Source organism: Trachemys scripta, chromosome 5 (assembly GCF_013100865.1).
Source record: "Trachemys scripta elegans isolate TJP31775 chromosome 5, CAS_Tse_1.0, whole genome shotgun sequence".
In the NCBI taxonomy this organism is placed as follows: Eukaryota; Metazoa; Chordata; order Testudines; family Emydidae; genus Trachemys; species Trachemys scripta.
This window is the reverse complement of record NC_048302.1, coordinates 116,168,462-116,187,261: the sequence shown is the minus strand read 5'-3', so window position 1 is coordinate 116,187,261 and position 18,800 is coordinate 116,168,462. Positions and strand designations below refer to the sequence as shown.

General features: G+C 43.4%; 1 protein-coding gene across 1 annotated transcript; it reads left to right on the top strand.

Annotated features, from left to right (window-relative positions):
- The first annotated feature begins 3,102 nt into the window (after window positions 1–3,102).
- GRPEL1 (GrpE like 1, mitochondrial) lies at window positions 3,103–16,013 on the top strand. Its single transcript, XM_034772054.1, has 4 exons — window positions 3,103–3,259; window positions 6,555–6,723; window positions 8,489–8,570; window positions 13,876–16,013. Exons 1-4 carry the CDS (start codon window positions 3,186–3,188, stop codon window positions 14,220–14,222), a joined length of 672 nt encoding a protein of 223 aa, XP_034627945.1. The 5' UTR covers window positions 3,103–3,185; the 3' UTR covers window positions 14,223–16,013.
- The last annotated feature ends 2,787 nt before the right edge of the window (window positions 16,014–18,800 follow it).

Here is an 18,800-nt window from a genome sequence, read left to right as displayed (position 1 = left end):
ACTGGTATATGTAGCAGCATAGACTGTGAGGTGGGTAAAGACCTTAGGGTATGTACCCTACACAGCTCTGTACACACCCAAGCAGCACCTCCCACAACTACACTGCTATTTTTAACACTGTAGAATCCAGAGGTAAAGGTAAGCCGGTATGGCGTTCCGGTAAGAACTGGTACACAGACTACCATACTGGCAAGGGGCAGCTTCCCCTGGCAGCGGCCGGAGCCCCTGGCCTTTTAAATTGCTGCCAGCGCCCCAGGGCTCCCGTCCGCCGCTACCGTGGGGCTCCAGCAGTGATTTAAAGGACCTGGGGTTCCAGCAGCGGCAGCTGGGAGGGTGGGCCCTTTAAATCGTCACCGGGCTGCGCTGAAGGGCTGGCTGGGGCAGTCTGGCCCCAGCCCCGCCCCTTCCACCTAAGGTCTTGCCCATTGAGCACCGCCCCCCACCTTGCTCAGGACCCCGGCCGCCCTACATACCTACAAGTTCCTTAAGTTACTTCCATTCCTGGTAGAATCCTACTGCGTGAACCTTTCCCTGCCTCAGATAAAGGCGTCGGTCACGGGGAAAGGCTCCAACAGTTCCCTGCTGCCAGAGCCTTTCACTGCAGCATGTAGCTATGCTACCCTACGCATCATGGCTAGCGTAGACAAGGCCTCGGTTAGTCTGTCCCTACCCTACTTGGCTTTTTAAGCTGGTGTGACCTTAGGGACAGAGAGAACCACAGGAGCTCCCAGCACCACAAACAGGGGCACCATTTGGGGGGGTAGGGGAGCTCTTAACGGTAACAGCTTGAGTGTGATGTGATGAGTTCAGAAGCTGGAACCAGCACAGCATTTGGGGCAGTGAGTTTACAGAATAACAAAAGGCTTGTCATTAAAGTAAATTAAGGATCCTTAGATGATCCTGAAAGCATTGCTAGGCATTCTAGTTAAAAGGTAGGAAACAAAGGGCTAGTCTACACTGGCAACGTTAAAGTGCTGCCGCAGCAGTGCTTTAACGTGGCTTGTGTAGTTGCGGCAGAGTGCTGGAAGAGAGCGCTGGAAAAAAAAAAATCCACCTCCATGAGGGGCTTAGCTCCCAGCGCTGGTGCACTGCCTACACTGGCGCTTTACAGCGCTGAAACTTGCTGTGCGTAGGGGGGTGTTTTTTCACACCCCTGAGTGAGAAAGTTGCAGCACTGTAAAGTGCCAGTGTAGACAAGCCCAAAGAGTAGGAATAAATGGTGAAAATTGAGAGAGGTAAATAGTTGTCCCCCAGAGATCCATACTGGGACCAGTCCTATTCAACATATTCATAAATAATCTAGAAAAAGGGGTAAACAGTGAAGTGGCAAAAATTTGCAGATGATACAAAATTACACAAAATAATTAAGTCCAAAGCAGACTGAAGAGTTACAAAGGGATCTCACAAAACTAGGTGACTGGGCAACACAATGGCAGAAGGTTTCAGAGTGGTAGCCGTGTTAGTCTCTATCAGCAAAAAGAACGAGGAGTACTTGTGACACCTTAGAGACTAACAAATTTATTTGGGCATAAGCTTTCGTGGGCTAAAACCCACTTCATCAGATGCATGCGGTGGAAAATACAGTAGGAAGAGATACACACACACACCTCTAACGAGACTAAGATCTTGGAGTCATTGTGGATAGTTTTGAAAATATCTGCTCAATGTTCAGTGGCAATCAAAAAAGCTAACAGAATATTGGGAATCATTAGGAAAGGGATAAATAATAAGACAGAAAATACCTTATTGCCTCTATGTAAATCCATGGTACACCAACATATTGAACAGTGCAGATTTGGTCAGCCCATCTCAAAAAAGATATATTGGATTTGGAAAAGGTACAGAGAAGGGCAACCGAAATGATTAGGGGTATAGAACACCTTCTGTATGAGGAGAGCTTAAGAAGACTGGGACTTTTCATCTTGGAAAAGAGATGACTAAGGGGGATATGATAAAGGTCTATAAAATCATGAACGGTGTGGAAAAATGTTGTTTACTTGTTCACATAATACAAGAACTAGGGGTCACCCAATGAAAGCAACAGGCAGCAGATTTAAAACAAACAAAAACAAGAAGTATTTCTTCACGGTCAACCTGTGGATGTTGTGAAGGCCAAAACTATAACAGGATTCTAATAAGAACTAGGTAAGTTCATGGAGGATAGGTCCGGCAATGGCTAACACCATGTTCTGCATGTCTCTTGCCACTGTTTGCCAGAACCTGGGAGTGGGCAACAGGGCAACTTCATGATCGCCTGTTCGGTTCATTCCCTCTGAAACATCTGGCATTGGCCACTGTCGGAAGACAGGATACTGGGCTAGATGGACCTTTGGTCTTATCCAATATAGCCATTCTGATACTTTTATATAAAATCCAGATGTATCTGCCTCCCACTAGACTCAGCTCCCCTCCCAGAGCGGATATAGGACCCAGGAGTCCTGACAGGGTGGGTCTCTCTCACTCTCTCTCTCCACAGAGTTAGTAACAAAGTAAGAATCCACATGAAAATTTTAAATCTAACCAGTGTCCCTTAAGTGACTTGCCTCAAGATGTCAGAACATGCTATTAGAACTGAGTGGGTCTAATATTTATTTAGTTTTCTTTAGAAAGGCATTAGATACAGGGCTCCTGGCAGCTAATGGCTAAGTTACCTGCCAAAACACGGAGTTTAAGTGCCTAAGTAGCCCCAGGGATCAGAGTTAAAGTTCCCCCCTCCCCCATCTGAAATGGGCACCTCGACCACAGGCAGCCCTGGATGGGGAGAGGGGGCAAGGCACTGGCTTAGGCCGGGGCAGCAGGGGGGGGCCCTAGTCCCCTTCCCCAGAGAGCCCCGCAGGGCCTGAGCCCACCAGTGCGGGAAAAGCTGGCGGGCAAGAGCAGCCTAGAGCGCTCACGGTCTCCCCCTCCCCCCAATTGGCCACGCCCAGCCCTCACCCGTGGCCTCGCCCCTGAGCGAACGCAGCGGAGTCATCTGCGACCTTTCAACTTCTTCTCAACCAAGCGTGCTATGAGCCAGGAAGGGGACAGGCCCCACCCCCAAGGGGAGGCCGGCCCGGCTGATTGGAGCTTGGTCCCGTCACTCTCGGCCCAAGAGGGGTGCTCCTCCCGCTGATTGGGCCGTGGCTTGGCCGTGACCCCGGGCGCTCGGCGGAGAGCGAGCAGCACGCACTCAGCTCGGAGAAGCCATGGCGGCGGCGGCTCGGTGCGTGCGGCTGCTGTTGAGACCGCGGCGCTACCCGCTGCTGAGCTGCCCGCTGCGGTAAGGGCGGCGCGGGCGGGATGGGCCCGTCTCTCCCCCACCCCTGGGGGGCTGCGGCCCGGCCCCGGGAGCGCGCAGAGGGGGCGGCGGGGCGGCACGTGCAGCGCAGACCCAGCCCCTCCCCCGCACGGCCGCTGAGCTCGCCTGGGGCGGTGGCGGGTAGGAGGCTCCCCCCGTCCCGCTCGGGGAGCCCAGCGCCTGTTGGCCGGCCCGCATGCCTGGGTCTCCCCCGGGTTCGCCTGTCCTGGGCCTGTGTTTTATAGGCGAGGCCCTAGGGAAGCCCCGCCCACAGCAGGGTCTCTGCCCTCTATCACCACCTGCCCCCCGCCGGGGCTCGGCCTCCTCCTTCCCCCCACCTGGGGCATGAACATTGGTGACTCTCTCCCGGCCTGGGTGGGGGAGTGAAGATTCTTGCCCCTTGCCCCACACACCTACCCTGGAGAGCAGCAGAAAAAGGGGCAGAGGCAGAGCCCTACAGAGCTAGGGAGTCACTCATTCACTCAAGGGGAGACAAGGTTGGCAGTTTGCTTTAGGGGATGGAGTTGTGCAGCTCTGTGTGGCACATCTCCTTGCCATCAAGAGAACAATGCCCTTGGCATGGTCTCATCCTCCCCCCGACCCCCAAGAGTGGGAGAGACGGTTTAAGCTTGACCTGTTTGTTGGGAGGGAGGCAGCCCATGTGAGGGAAATCAGTGGCTCACTGGTGAGACGCACCACACAGGGAGCTGCACAGAACTGTGTAGTTCTGGTGGCTGCACTTTTCACTCCCACCATAGAGGCTGCAGGATTGTGTGTAATAAAATGCCTAATCTCCCACTCAGTGGCATTTTAAATGCTGCAATAGAAATCCTTGCTGTTGCCAAACTTATGAGAGTAGTGTAACAGCAGGGAAAAATCCCCTGTGAAAGCAAATTAACAGTAGCCACACTCAATCTGTGGCTGTGCTGTCCTGTCATGTCATTTCTGCATGTCATGTTTCATGTCATATTTTTCCCCAAAATGTCATGTTTCACAGCTCATACAGTTTGGATGTATTTCTATTGAAGGATTTAATGATCAGGTAGACAAGGCAAAGAGGTGGGAGCCAGTAGTTACTGCCATTCAGCAATGGGTGTCTAGGATAAAGGTGCTTTATTTCTTAAGAGATCACAGGTTGGAATGAAGAGACTCTCGGGCAACTTTCAAACTCACTCACGTTAATCAGCTGCATCTGTATTTATTAAGGCATTTCTAAATAAATATGGCAGTGCCTACCTGTGTGTAGGCTTATAGGTTTTAAGTTGTTGATGCAAGATGTAAGAGGGAGGTGTTCTGAGCATATGGGGCTTTGTGAATAAAGGCCTAGAGTCACTTGTAGGAACAGAGGCAAAGATACGTGAGGGAAAGAGGATTGTTCTCATGTGCTATCTTATTTCTGCACTTGCCGCCCCAACACATGCACCTCTCACTCATGGAAAAATGGGCACAAAATCATTCTAAAGCAGAGATTCTCAAACTGGGGGGGTGGGGGCCAGCGGCACGCAGAATATATTCCAGGGCGAGGGGCATGACAAGCTTTTAGGACCAAAAAATAATTACTGTGCACACTTTACCCACCGCAATGAATAGCTAGCAAAGTTGATTCATCCAGACATATCAGGTCCTCAGATGGCACTGTGCATTTTGATGGATTTCTGTTAAGATTGCATAGCATTATGCCAAGTCATTAATCCATGTGCAGCATCGACCACAATGCAGTTTTGCTTTTGCTCTTATTACAATGGATTGTTGGCTCATTTGTGAAATTCGTAGAATTGCTCTGCTCCAAAAAACAGGCATACCCATCACACTAGTAACAGCAGTGTGATGTCTGTAAGCAGCATCTTACTTAAAATTTACATTACTATATACTGAAATGGCTCTGTTCGAATCAATGCCTGATTGTTTTTAATATTTAGTGAGAGTTGCATATTGATTTTTTTTTTTTATCAGTATATGTCGGGGGGGGGGGGGGGGGTGTAAACTACTAGAAACACAAAGAAGGGGGTCACGGTCAAATAAGTTTGATAACTACTGTCCTAAAGAATAGATAATTTAAATTAAATGAACCACTAAGATATGTCAGATACAGATGATTATGCAAAGACCTCCATTTCTGCTGATTCCAAAGAATCAGTAGTGTCATAGAATTCTTTTGCTGATTCCGAGTTACTCACAATACTTGAATTTTTGGACTAGCCATTTACAAATGAGAGAGTTTTCTGGATTTTTCACCAGCAGGTAGTTATTCCAATTCGTTTGTTTTAGAGGAAACTTAGTGACTGAAGTGTTGCAGATTATTGCATCATGAGACTTCGTGACTGAAGTGTTGCAGATTATTGCATCATGAGACTTCAGCCTTAAATGTAAATTAATCAGGACATTAGGAAATTAAATTGTTGTAGAATTGTTTCCAAATATATACCCAATGAAAAGGAAGTGGCCCTCATTTTTCCCTCAACCATCTGAAACTTTCCCTAGTAAACTTAATAAATCTTTATTTGAAATAATTAAAATGTGTTTGCCTGTATTGCCTGCTAGTGGTGGTTGTCTTGTTATAGAATGACACCTGCAGCTGTACAGGCACACCTGAATCCAGCTAATGAATAAAATATTTCCATCATGCTTGAACACTAGAGAACAGTAAATTGATGTGACTAAGGACTTGAGGCCTCAGCACACCTTTCAGGCCTGATTTAGTTCTAACCAGTGTTCCTAAATGTGTTCTCAAATAAGCTTTTATTTAAAAACATGCTAGGCCTCATAATTGCAGAATTTGGGGCAAAAAAGCTAATGAGCAATCATCTCTCTTTAAACGGGGAAGGAAAATACTGCCTCTGTTATGGTAAGGGTGTAATTTTAAGCTTTCTGTGAATGCTTCCAAGATATTTTCCCCCAAGATAGTTTGAATAGGAGCGGGGGTGCAGGTAGATGGAACAGTGATTAGGCCAATTTGTAGAGTTTTTCTAGTTTTGGGCTGTCAAGACTGCAGAGATTCTTGTGGACACCATTCCATATCACATGGAGTTACAGTTAGCAAGGAACTACAGACTAAGGTCTTGCAAATCTTATGCACTGTGGGACTACTCACAGTTTAGCATATGCACATGGCTTGCAGGACTGTAGCCTTAGTTTCTTCATAAATCATTTCTCTGGCTTTAGGATGGAGGTTTCTTCTGTATGTGATAAAGGCAAATCAAGTGTTCAGTATGTCCCCAAACCACTCATCTTTCCTAGGATGAGCAACTGACTATTGCTCTGACTATGTTTGCTTTAGGACTTCTCCACGGTTGCTTTGCATAGCAACACAACAGAAAAGCACTGGACAGAACTTGGAAGATGACCAGAGTCAGAGCCAGAATAAACCGAAGGCTGAACCGAGGTCTGCCGAGATGATATTCATTGAAGAAAAAGCCAAATTGGAAGAGCAACTAAAAGAAATGACTGTAAGCGTCTTTTGGTCAGCCAGCATGCACACGTTTTAGGAAAAATGTGAGGTTCCAAGTGCACTGTACACAAGCTAGATAAGACTATGTAGCAATTATTTCATGAATGTAATATTCTAATTGGACTTTTCCCTTTAAGTTTAGTCCATTAGTAGTACATAGTTATTTTGCTGGGAACAGACTGCTAATAGGCTCTCTGGGCCTTATTTTTCAATCTAGAAAAATGTGGGTGATAATACTCATCACTGATGCCTGGGAACATAAGCTACTTTATCTTTAGTCACATATTTTCTCCTTAGCCTCTCTTTCTCTTTTAGTAATCCTGGAGGAGTTAGCCTTTTTATCCAGCTACTGCACTAAATCTGAGTTTAGTGGTTATATTGATAACAATAGCAGTGGCATGAGCGAGGCATAACATATGAATACACTCTGCAGAGTTCTCCAAATTCTGCCAATCCACTTTTTCCCCAGCCTGCTGTGGCAAAACCTACTGTTTTGCTTCTTGGCGTCTCTCTCTAACAAGCACTTTCAGAGGTGCCAAACTGCATAATGTCTGTGACTGAACTGAGACCAAATTAATTTTTATTTATAACCTAAGACCTGAAGCCCTTTCCTTTATTTTCAGCCTTTTGGATCTGCGTGCTCATTCTTTCTTTCTGAAAGTGCACTCAAAGGCTTATCTCTTTCTCACCAACAGAAGTTGGTTCAATAAAAGATATTATCTCACCCACCTTGTCTCTCCCTTAGTTAAGGAAGCATGAGCAGACAGGTTTTGGAAGGTAAAGCTGAGCAAACATGTAGCCCCTGCAATCTGAAGATGTTGGCTACTATGATGAACGAACTAGTATATGGTGACTCCGGCATGTGATAAATTTGCATTCATGGGCTAAATTGTAGCATTCCTTCCTCAGCTGGTAGAGAGCAGAGGTGCCGGGAAGCAGAGGTACAGAAGTGTCCTATTCCATTGTAGTGTGGGGTTCAGAATGTTTAACAGGTGAGAATAGGAGGTCTGGGAGGATGTGAGGACAGTTCACCAACCAGTGACTAAGTAAGACTATTTTGCTCTGCTGATAACAAATGGATTGACACAAAAATAAAAAGACAACATCATGCCATGCTTGTGGCATACTGAGTCAGTGCAGAGGTATCCCATGTGATGTACTAAGTCTGGTCTGGAATGTATACGGGTTTAGGAGAGGGAAACTTTTTGACATTCCAGTACTTCACAGCTCTAGTTAAGAATTAAAAAAAAAAACCCACCCCACACTGACGCCCAGATCCACAAAGGTATTTAGGTTCCTAACTTCCATAGATTTTGATGGACGTTAGGAGCCTAAAATACCTTGGTGGATCTGGGCCTGACAACCTGGAAGCACATCTTTTCTTCATGTGCCACCTCCGTGTATCTTCTCCCTGCCCCAAGTCCCCTAAAAAACAAAAACAAAAACACCACTTGTGGGCAAGAGAGTGAACACAGAAGTACTGAACCCTCCCCTGTTTTTCCACCTGCAAAATGAGGCAAATACATGCCTACATCACAAGGACATGAGGATTAGTCTTTCCACTCATTTGAAGTGCTAAGTACAAATATTGTTTGGAATTTAGATGTAACTTTTAATAACATAATAAACCACAGAGTCTAGTTTGTTAAGCTGCTGCTTTGAAATGAAATTAATAGAATAAGAGCCTTGGTTTGAATTATTGGCACGCAATATACAGGCTGTAATGGGACCTTTTCTGCAATATGCTTTATCTTCTTCCTCAGGACAAGTACAAGCGAGCCCTGGCAGATACAGAAAACTTGAGGCAAAGAAGCCAGAAATTGGTAGAAGAGGCAAAGTTGTATGGTGGGTGGAGACATTACTTGTGTGCATGAGCTGTATTGTAAAGTGCTGTAATACTAACTTGAAAAATTAAACTTGGAAATTCAGAGCGGACACTGCCACTCACCCACAACTCCACCATTTGGAACTCCCAGATATATTGGCATATCCTTGTTATAACGTGTTGCTGAGAGCCTGAAATGTTAGTATCCTGATTTAAATTTAAAGTGATTTGAGATGCTTCAGTGTCATTACGATTTCACTGGATTGGTGAAAACTGCGTGAGTTTTAGAAGCATTAGATTTAGATGTACCTGGATTCCTCAAAAAACTCTGGATTGCTTGGTGTCTGCAAAATTTTCCAGAAATTTATAAGTAAGTATGAGTCATAATGGCCCTTGTACACTGACATGATGTATAATCCTCATGTTTGGATCTGCATTTGTTGGATTTATTACATGTGGCATTATTATACCAGTTTCACAAGGAAAGTATTTACCATACTGCACTGAAGTGTTGCTGCTTTTACTAGGAAAGTTTTAACTGTTTAATACCTAGGGGCAACATAGTCCATATTATGAATTAAACTGCTTGTGAGCTTTCATTGGAGAAAGTGAGGGACCCAAACCCAACACACATAGGACTGGTGAAGTCTCAGTGCAACTTGTAGCCTGAATTCTCTTCCTCTTCCCAGGTCTAACACCCCACCCCTCCACCTCCAAATTCAATCTTAAATTTGAGTGCCAGGGATCTGAAACCAGAAGTATTCAACTACTTGCTTTCTTATTACTTTTTTGAAAGCCTGTTGAAATTTAAATAGATTTTTCTGGTAAGTCGGAATGCCCAAACTCATGAATGCTTAATGTTAACTTAAGTAAATAGCTCGATTTTCAGAGGGCTGAGCACATGCAACTGCCACCAACTTCAAGGAATGCTAATTGTGCTAAGTGTCTTTTTATGTCATGTTTGACAGTTCTGACTAAAGCATATTGTAATAGCTCTTTTTATCCTCTGAAAACAAATGTGCAAAATGGAAATGGTATTGTATTGTAAATATTGTAGTAGCAAAAGATAGCACTGTGACCCAGATCCACAAAGGGACTTAGGCCTGGTCTACACTTAAAGCTTGTAGTGGTAGAACTATGTTGGTCGAGGTGTGGAAAAAAACTGTTGTTTCTTGCCAGAACAGTGACAATACCCACCTAACTCCATGCATACTGGCTACAGGATGCCTACCGTATAACCTTTAGCACAGTGGTTAGGGAACTCACCTTGGATGTGATAGACCTGGTTATTCCCCCCCCAAACACCCCGCCCGAAGAGGTGAGGGGATTTGAATAGGCATTTCCCACCACTCAGGAGAGTGCCTAACCACTGGACCGTAGTTGTATTCTTACTTTATCTGGCCACTGCAAATATACAAAATTGAGTGGCTTCAAGATGAGAGATTGAGACCCCTACATCAGAATATTCCATAGTCCTGTGACCAGGGCATTATTGAATTGTGAGGTAGGAAACCCCTGTTCAAATCTCTTTTCCTCAGGCACAAGGGACAGTTGAATTGAGATCTTCTGCTTTCTAGGTAAATGCTCTAACCACTGAGCTAAAGGTCCCTCTGCTGCCATGGCCTGCCCCCAACAATTTTGTGTTGAGTAAGGCAAGTTTAGCACATGCCCACCAGATTGGGCCTCAGGGGCAAGATAGCCATTGCCCTACCTATCTTCCCCTGGTTTGAAGATCGCGTAAGGGCTTAGGCATGAGGGTAAGCGTCTGGGCTCTTGCCTGAGGCAGCAGTGTGCATACTCAGAGATAGAAACTTAGGCATTTCGGAGACACTTACAGAATAAATGTAGGTTTTGAGTCTAGGCACCTACAGAGATAGGAGGCAGCCAAGCGGAGGTTTTGTGGATTGCAGTGGTGCCTAAATCTGGGATTTAGGTTCCTTTGTGGATCTGAGCCTATATAGTGTGAATCCATAACTGTTTCATCTTCTTTCCTAACCTACAGTTGACAAAATGTAGCAATATTAACAGTTACATGTTAACATTAGTTTAACTCCACAGTTAAAGCCTAAAAACAGGATAGCCAATTAAATAAAGATTAAAAAGAAGCAGACTTCAGTTCAACAACATTCAGGACTCTTGTACAGTTTCCATGAACATTTGAACACTTTAATTTGAAATTCACTCCTCACAAGCATTCATACTAGTATGGTGCCTAGCACGGTGGGGTTCTGATCCGTGATTGGGGCCCCTCGATGCTACAGCAGTACAAAAGATTCAAGTAAATCTTGAGTGAAAGAAAAATTTCAGATTGTTTACATAATTGTAAAATTGTCCATTCACACTTGGCTAATTATTTCATTGAGGGAACAGAAGCTCTATGCTGAGATTTATTCAGATATCCACAACAGCACAAAATGCAAGTACTTGTAAACTGCCAACTCTTACTGGAAGAAGTTTGTCAATTTCAAATCTGAGACCGCCTTGGATATCTTGTAAGAGCAGAAGGGCAAAGCAAACTAGAGAAATGCAGTCTAGATGAAATTACCGTAAGGGGGGCGCATAAGTGGTTGAAAGACCACTTGAAAGGTAGTTATTCATGGTTTGCTATCAAACTGGGATGGCACATCTAGTGGGATCCTGCAGGAGTTAGTCCTGGGTCTGGTATTACTCAATAGTTTTCACTAATGACTTGATAAAGGAGTGGAGTGTGTTCTTATAAAACTTAGGATGACACCAAGTTGGGAGGGGTTCCAAGCATTTTAGAGGACAGGATTAGAATTCAAATTGACATTGACAAATTGGAGAATTGGTCTGACTTTAACAAAATGAAATTCAGTAAAGATAAGTGCAAAGTACTGCACTTAAGAAGGAAAAATCAAATGCACAACTACAGAATGGGAAACAACTGGATAGATGGGAATTATAGTGGATCACAAATTGAATAGGAGTCAACAATGTGATGCAGTTGTGAAAAAGGCTAATATTCTGGGGTGTACTAATAGGAGTGTTGTAGGTAAAACGTGGGAGGTAGTTGTCCCAGTCTGCTTTGCACTGGTGAAGCCTCAGCTGGAGTACTGTGTCCAATTCTGGGCATCACACTTTAGGAAAGATGTGGATAAATTGGAGAGAGTCCAAAGGAGAGCAACAAAAGTGATCAAAAATTTAGGAAACCTGACCTATGAGGAAAAGTTAAAAAAAAAAAAAAAAAAACTGGGCATGTTTAGTCTCCAGAAAAGAACACTGAGGGAGGACCTGATATCAGTCTCTAAATACGTTAAAGGCTGTTATAAAGAGGATGGTGATCAAATGTTCTCCATATTCACTGAAGATAGGACAAGAATGGCCTTAATTTTCAGGAAGGGGAGATTTAGGTTAGATATTAGGAAACATTTTCTAACTCAGCATAGAGTTAAGCTCTGGAATAAGCTACCAAGGGAGGTTGTGGAATGAAGATTTTTAAGAACCAGTTGTACAAACACCTGTAAGGGATGGTCTGGTTTAGTTGGTCCTGCCTCAGTGCAGGCTGGGCTTGATGACTTCTCGAGGTCCCTTCCAGCCCTACATCTCTATGATTCTCTGAAAGTTAATAAGTTTTCACTCTGCTGTGGACCGTGAACTATTTGCATACTCTGTGGTGTGGCCATTTTATCTCGAAGCTTAATTTGGGGCTTTCAGTGTTTAAGGTAGCTCTACTTGAAGTTTTGTTTAGTTGTTAGGTTTAAAATCATTTGCTTAGCATTTGACAATCTCATATCCATTATCGGTGTCTAAAGATACCCGTATCAAACTATGCAGATATTAAAGTGACTGCATGGCCTTGCTGGTGAAGTCTGCATTGTTTTGCACAGGTTCTAGGCCTGCATAGAGGAAGGAATCAAGTGGACTTGAAAGTTTCCCTGAGAAACCAGGGTCCCTATAGAATTCTTGCATGGATACTGTTAGCTCAGCACCCTACTTCAATTTTAGCTGATGTACATAACTTTGCCCCTTGGTAGTACCCAAAAAAAGCCTTGTCGGTGGAGGAGGGAATATCTAAATGCATTAAGTGGCAGCCACATAGGCCAGTCTCACCCAGTTCTCTGCTAGAACTTATATTCACACCTAATCCTGGTGTCCTGGCTACATCAGTTCCCCTGGTTATAATCTAGGCTTTAATATTCTTCTTGACTTGATTTTGTCCATAATGCAGCATCTCATTGGCTCACCTTTATGTGGAAATACATCACTGCTCCTGAAAAATCTCCACCACTCTCCTTGACCACTTTTTTGGAGACAGTCCTACAGCAGGCAAGGACTGATCATGACTGTAGCTAGCCAGCAAGCAGCTTCAGGGGACACAACCATTGTGCTATAGCTCTTCTTGGAGTTACTGCATTAAAAAGTTGGATGAACTGGGAGAGCTTCATGGGACTCAGCTAAAATCTCCTGTGGAAACTAGGCAATGAAGTTTTGGGCAGAAGGTGTGGCTTCAGAACCCACATGGGTTCTTTAAATGGCACATGGGGGAAACGGAGAGGAGTTCTGCTGAATAAGATCTTCAGCTCTGTCCCTGTTCACGTCAGTTAGGCTACTGGTTGAATAAGGGCCTGCTTCCTCTCCCTTTTTTCCCATTCAGAGCTATTATGAGCAGCTTTAGCAGCTCAAGTGAAGATGCAGATGTGGGACAACAATGTGAGAGATCGGACAAAATAGAAGTGACACCAGAAAAATCCCAAGATGGGAGAGGAAAAAAGTGAATTACTTAACTTGAGGGTGATGATTGTGTTTGTGTCTCTTGGCTAATTTCATAATAATTGGACTACTTGCTGAGGGAGTCATATACTTTCCCTACTCCAGAATCAAACAATCCACTTCTGTATTCTGTATTTTTATATTGTTGTTAGGTTGGTGGCCTGCAGGAACTCAGAAATATAACTCCCTTGATAAGATGTGTTTGGGGAAAAAAAGCACATAAGTGAAATTGATTTAGTATCAATTTGAAATCTACTCATAATTTTAAAAATGAGTCAAGTAGTTTTATTTACTACACCTGCCCATTAGTCCACCTGTGACTTTCTGGTTTTATAATTGCATTTTCCAGTTTTAAAAACTCTCTCTCCTACTGCTGTATGACACAATCTACACAAACAAGGGATGCTGACACTGCACAAATTGCATAAATGCACAGACTAAAATGGGGGGCGTGGGTGAGGGATATTAACTTTCCCCTGATCTCAGATAACTGTAACAATACTAGAGTTTTTTTAAATGTAAATTTAACTATATCCCCTTAAGAAGAATGAATTTGATGTTGCTTGTGATTTATGGCTGTCCATCTCGTTATAGGGATTCAGAGCTTCTGCAAGGACTTATTAGAAGTTGCTGACATTTTGGAAAAAGCAACTGAGAGTGTTCCAAAAGAGGAACTCAAAGATGACAACCCTCATCTGAAGAACCTGTATGATGGTCTTGTCATGACAGAAGTACAGATTCAGAAAGTGTTCAAAAAGCACGGCCTGCTCAAACTGAATCCTGTTGGAGCCAAGTTTGATCCCTATGAACATGAAGCTTTGTTCCATGCTCCCGTGGAAGGGAAGGAGCCTGGTTCTATTGCATTAGTATCCAAGGTTGGCTATAAGCTGCATGGGCGTACCTTGAGGCCTGCCTTGGTGGGAGTTGTGAAAGAATCTTAGTGGCCCAATTTATAAGAATTAAAAATGCCATACAACTATTAGATGGCTGACTAGTTTTCCTCTTCCAATGTGCTTTTTTTTCCATTCCCACACTTTGTGGAAGGCTTAAATTAACCAGTGAAACTGAAGCAAATGCTGAAATTGTATTTCTTAATGGACCATAAATAATCTGATGGATCTCCAGAGTGCATTTTTTGTATTGTATTTTGCACTTAAGCAAAGTTGACAAGAGCCATTAAGCCATCTGTATTTTGGGTAACATTTTATCTGTAATAATCCTGGCTACTGAAGGTATGTTAAGTTGAAAGATACAAAATATATCCACAGGAAACTGCATGGTAACAGTTTGATCACTATTTAGAATGAAGAACCCTTTGACTTTGTGTGTCCTTGTGTGTTGCATTTCCTAATATCATTGTGAAGAGGTACATGTAATTAGCTCTCTGCGAATGCCCACACCAGCTTTCACAAAGCAGACAAGCTCATCAGCTACTTGCTGGATTGCTGTTTCTATGACATGTCTATTTCCTGGAATAGGGCCTTCCTTTGAACAGCAAAAGTTTCAACACCTGTGTGATTCCTGATCTGGGTTTAAGAGGTTGTAAATAAAATACAGGGGGGAGGGGATTGGCTTCCTTGCTTTTATTCATATGCTTCAAAATCTCTTCTCAAGGAAACCATTTAATATTTGTATGGCATTGAAGTAGTTATAGAAGAAAAAACTGTCCAATTGCTGGATTTTTGAATACAAGCAGTTGGCTATGCACATTTTATTTGCAACTATATTGAAGGTCAAAATAGTAACCACCAGAAAAGTTAAGTATATAAAAGTGGTTTTGGCATCTGTTACCTTTTATAATTCATGGGGAGGTATAAAGACCTGTGGTTAAAAGTAACTGGATCAAACAACACAAGTGAATTCTACTTCATTTACATTCCTTAATAAGAGTTATTTTCTTGTTTACTGGTTTATATTTTAGCCTTGACTACACTAGCTGGGAAGCAGCATCACTTTATGAACAGAGTAATGGTTATGCTGGGCATTTACTTTAATCCTGTTCCTATGTTAACCTCAGCTATGACTGGCTATAACCAGGCCTATCCCTTCCCCCTTAGCCAAAAAGTACCCATGTTGTAAAAGATCCTCCCTCTATCTCTTCACATGTTTACATCCCACCCCTTGGACATGGAGGGTGTGATTTTTCAAATGCACTCAAGATGGGCCTAACTGTTGCTACTGGAGTCATGGGTAAAACTCTGACTTCAGTAGGAGCAGTTAAGCTAAAGCTGAGCACTCTTAAAAATTCCACACCCACATTTTTGGGTGTTGATTTGTGGTATAGGCATGTGTCGCCTTAAACCTGAGAGTCAGCTGTGAGGAATTCTTATCTGTAGTTACTGGGGTCCTGTATACATGTATTCTCTGAACCCTCTCTGTGTAGCAGTGGGAGGAGGGAGAGAATGACTGTTTTTTAAATAACCTGATGCACCCTAGTGAATTGTTTGATAGCACCATGCCAGCTGATTTGTAATAGGAGAGGGCCTAGTTTGTTCCCTTTAAATTGGTCTCTGTTCAGGCAAAAAAGTCTGGATATTTATTTTGCTTTCTAATTTGCCAGGTTAGAAACTAAACGAACACTTCTTTGATATATATTTTTAGAGGGAGGGAGTCTTTCATCTCTCTCCCTCGAGAGAGAGAGAGAGATTTTATCTCTGTTGTCTTGGCCAATAGCTGCTGATTTCATACCAACTAACTTCTCAATGAATAAATCATCAGGTATTTGTACATTAGCCCATGGTGTCTTCATCCTTGAAGTTATTCTACAACTTAATAACATGGTGGAGAATGCAGTAATGGCAAAACCCCCAATTTGGCTGCATTAATTTAAATCATGCTGGTGCTATAAGTTTTATAACACCTGAATAAGAAAACAATTAGAGTACTTTGTGCTCTGATATACTTTGTATCAATGGATAGATGTCACCATACTGGTATTTGGTTTTGTGACTTTTACAGCAGGTGTTGCTGGGGGAAGGGAAGAAAAAGTGGTAGGGCTTTATGTTGCATCCCCAAACAAGCTCTGCCCAGGTCTGTGAGAAATCTCTCATTGTGCTAACTGTAGGTCATCACAATTTGACTCCTTCAGCACACACAGAGTCATGATTGTCTCTCCTTTGGGGTTTGAGTGCCTCCGTTGTGTCTCTATGAGGCCTGGGAGGTGTTTGATGCTGGTTACAGTCTCTTGCTTTTGTTAAGCAACTGTTTGGACATAACATGACACTAGCACTAAGAAGGGGGATTGCTGCAGTATGGATTGTTTTGGATTAACTGACCTAGACTGCAGAGCACTATATTTATAACATCAAAATTGTCTCTGCAATGAGCTATCATGGGGGCACAGTAAAACACACATTCTTGAGAACTACTTACATATATCAATGGGCAGCTTTTTACTGCTTTCCACCTGATTACAGAGCAGTGGCTTACTTGGGCAGTGTTACTCTAGTTACAAATATAGCAGCTTAAACTGCAGTTTTTGGTTAAACAAGTTTGCTGTTGAAAGAGCTGAAAATTCCCTCCCTTCAAAAGGAGAGAGCAATCAGTGTGACTCTAATTGTTTCAGTTGTAGCTTTTCCCACTTAGGAACAGGCTGGAGCTTGCTACAGTAGATGCTAGGCTCCTGCAGTAATAGCAACAAAAAGGACAAGGTGAACTGATTCATACAGTGTGCATATAGCCTGCCTAAAGGGCTCAAAACAGCTAGATACAAACCTAAGCACAAATCCATAAGCAGGAAACTGGATTTGTTTTAATTCAGGCAGTATTAGGCACAGACACACTAAAATAAAAGGGCCTATTATCTCCTTTCCCGTTTGAGAGTCCATGCAACAGAGACTGCGCGACCAGCTATATACCAAGCATGCATGCAGGAGCAGCTGGGGGAAATAGGCTCACCTACACCCTCTTTCCCTTCCTCTCTGCAATCTAGCATGAAAGAAAGGGGCAGGGGAAAGAGTAAGATGAGTAGCAGGAAGTACAGCATATGGGGTTGAGGAAGGAGACAGGAGAAGCAGCATTGGACCAGTAACACAAACCGGCCACTGGCTCTTTTTGAGGCACCAGCACTGAGTGCTCAGTCCATGGCATAAAACAGAAAAAGGTACTTGCATAGAGTGTACTCCTGTACGATTACTGCAATTTCACACTGGCCTTCTCCTGGGCAAGAGAAGTTATTTGCCTGCTTTAGTTATTTGGAGTGATGCAGTTAAACTGCTCCCTTTGATTCTCCTGCTTTTTTCCCCTCTCCGCTTTTTACCCCTCTCTCCCCCTCGCACCTGTGCAAGCACTTCTATTTGCAGGAGTGCAACTGCCTTTCCTTAAAATAGAGGCTCCATCACTAACAGTAATGAAAAAGACACTATTAATGTAAAAACAACCCAGTTATAGATATACAATGGGAAGAAATCTGTTAAAATGTGTATATGTATTATGCCCCCATTAGTTAGATTTACATGACTGCAGCACATGGCATGGGTATAGCACACCTACACCAGAGCACACTTCAAATGAATATACTGGGTTTTTTTAAATAAAACCCAAGCCTACTGACCTGAATACACTTAACAGGAAGTGGCTATCTTCCTTCTTTGCAGTATTATGTTACCCTAGTTTAAGAGTAATTGGGGTACATGCAAAAGCATCTTGCAAGAACTTTATTAAAAAGAGATTGAGTGGCACACACTATTGCTACACCAGCCCTACAGAAGAAAAATGGTAAAGTGCTTCGGTTTAACTGAAGCCCCAAGCCGTTCCTGCACCCTGATTCATGCAAGTCCACTAGTACCATTCTAGCACCTTGAACAACTACAGAATACTCGGGAGGGTTTCCCTAATTCCAGCATACTAGTACAAGTCCTCCAGCAACAAATAGTGCTAAAAGCAAAATTGATTAGTACACATTTGTAAAGGGAGGGTGAATGTGTCATAGTTACAAAAAAAGCTGGTTGGGTAAGGCCTCATTGATCACAATAGATGTATAGTGTTAGGGCTAGGATATAGTAGCATACTTAAAATGGAGAGTATCACTGTGCTTGTAGTACAGGGTCAGTACTCTAAACTGAAGCTCAACTGTCACAGTTTAAGCTCATTTCAACTCTTAGGACAGATAAGCTATTTGAGGCATCCCCTGAAAGTCAAAAATAGCATCGATGTTTAAAAACAGTTCCTCGTGAATTAGCAACAGGCAAGTTGGGATTAATTCAGCCCAAGAAAGGATATATACATGTCTATGCACTGGTACGGTTTGGAGAGCTATTATCAAATATTACCCTCTGCCGCAGAAAAGCAGTACAGTTTCAGTCAGTTACTGGATTGGGATAACTGCATGGCACATGTAAAGAGTTCACTCATAACAGAAGGAAGGCTTAGGCTAAGAGATCAATTCCATAGGAAAACGCTGAAGAGCAGTATCCTCTAGCACGGGGCGGCCAGCCTGAGGAGGAGCCAGAATTTACCAACGTACATTGCCAAAGAGCCACAGTAATATGTCAGCAGCCCCCCCTCCCCCCAATCAGCTT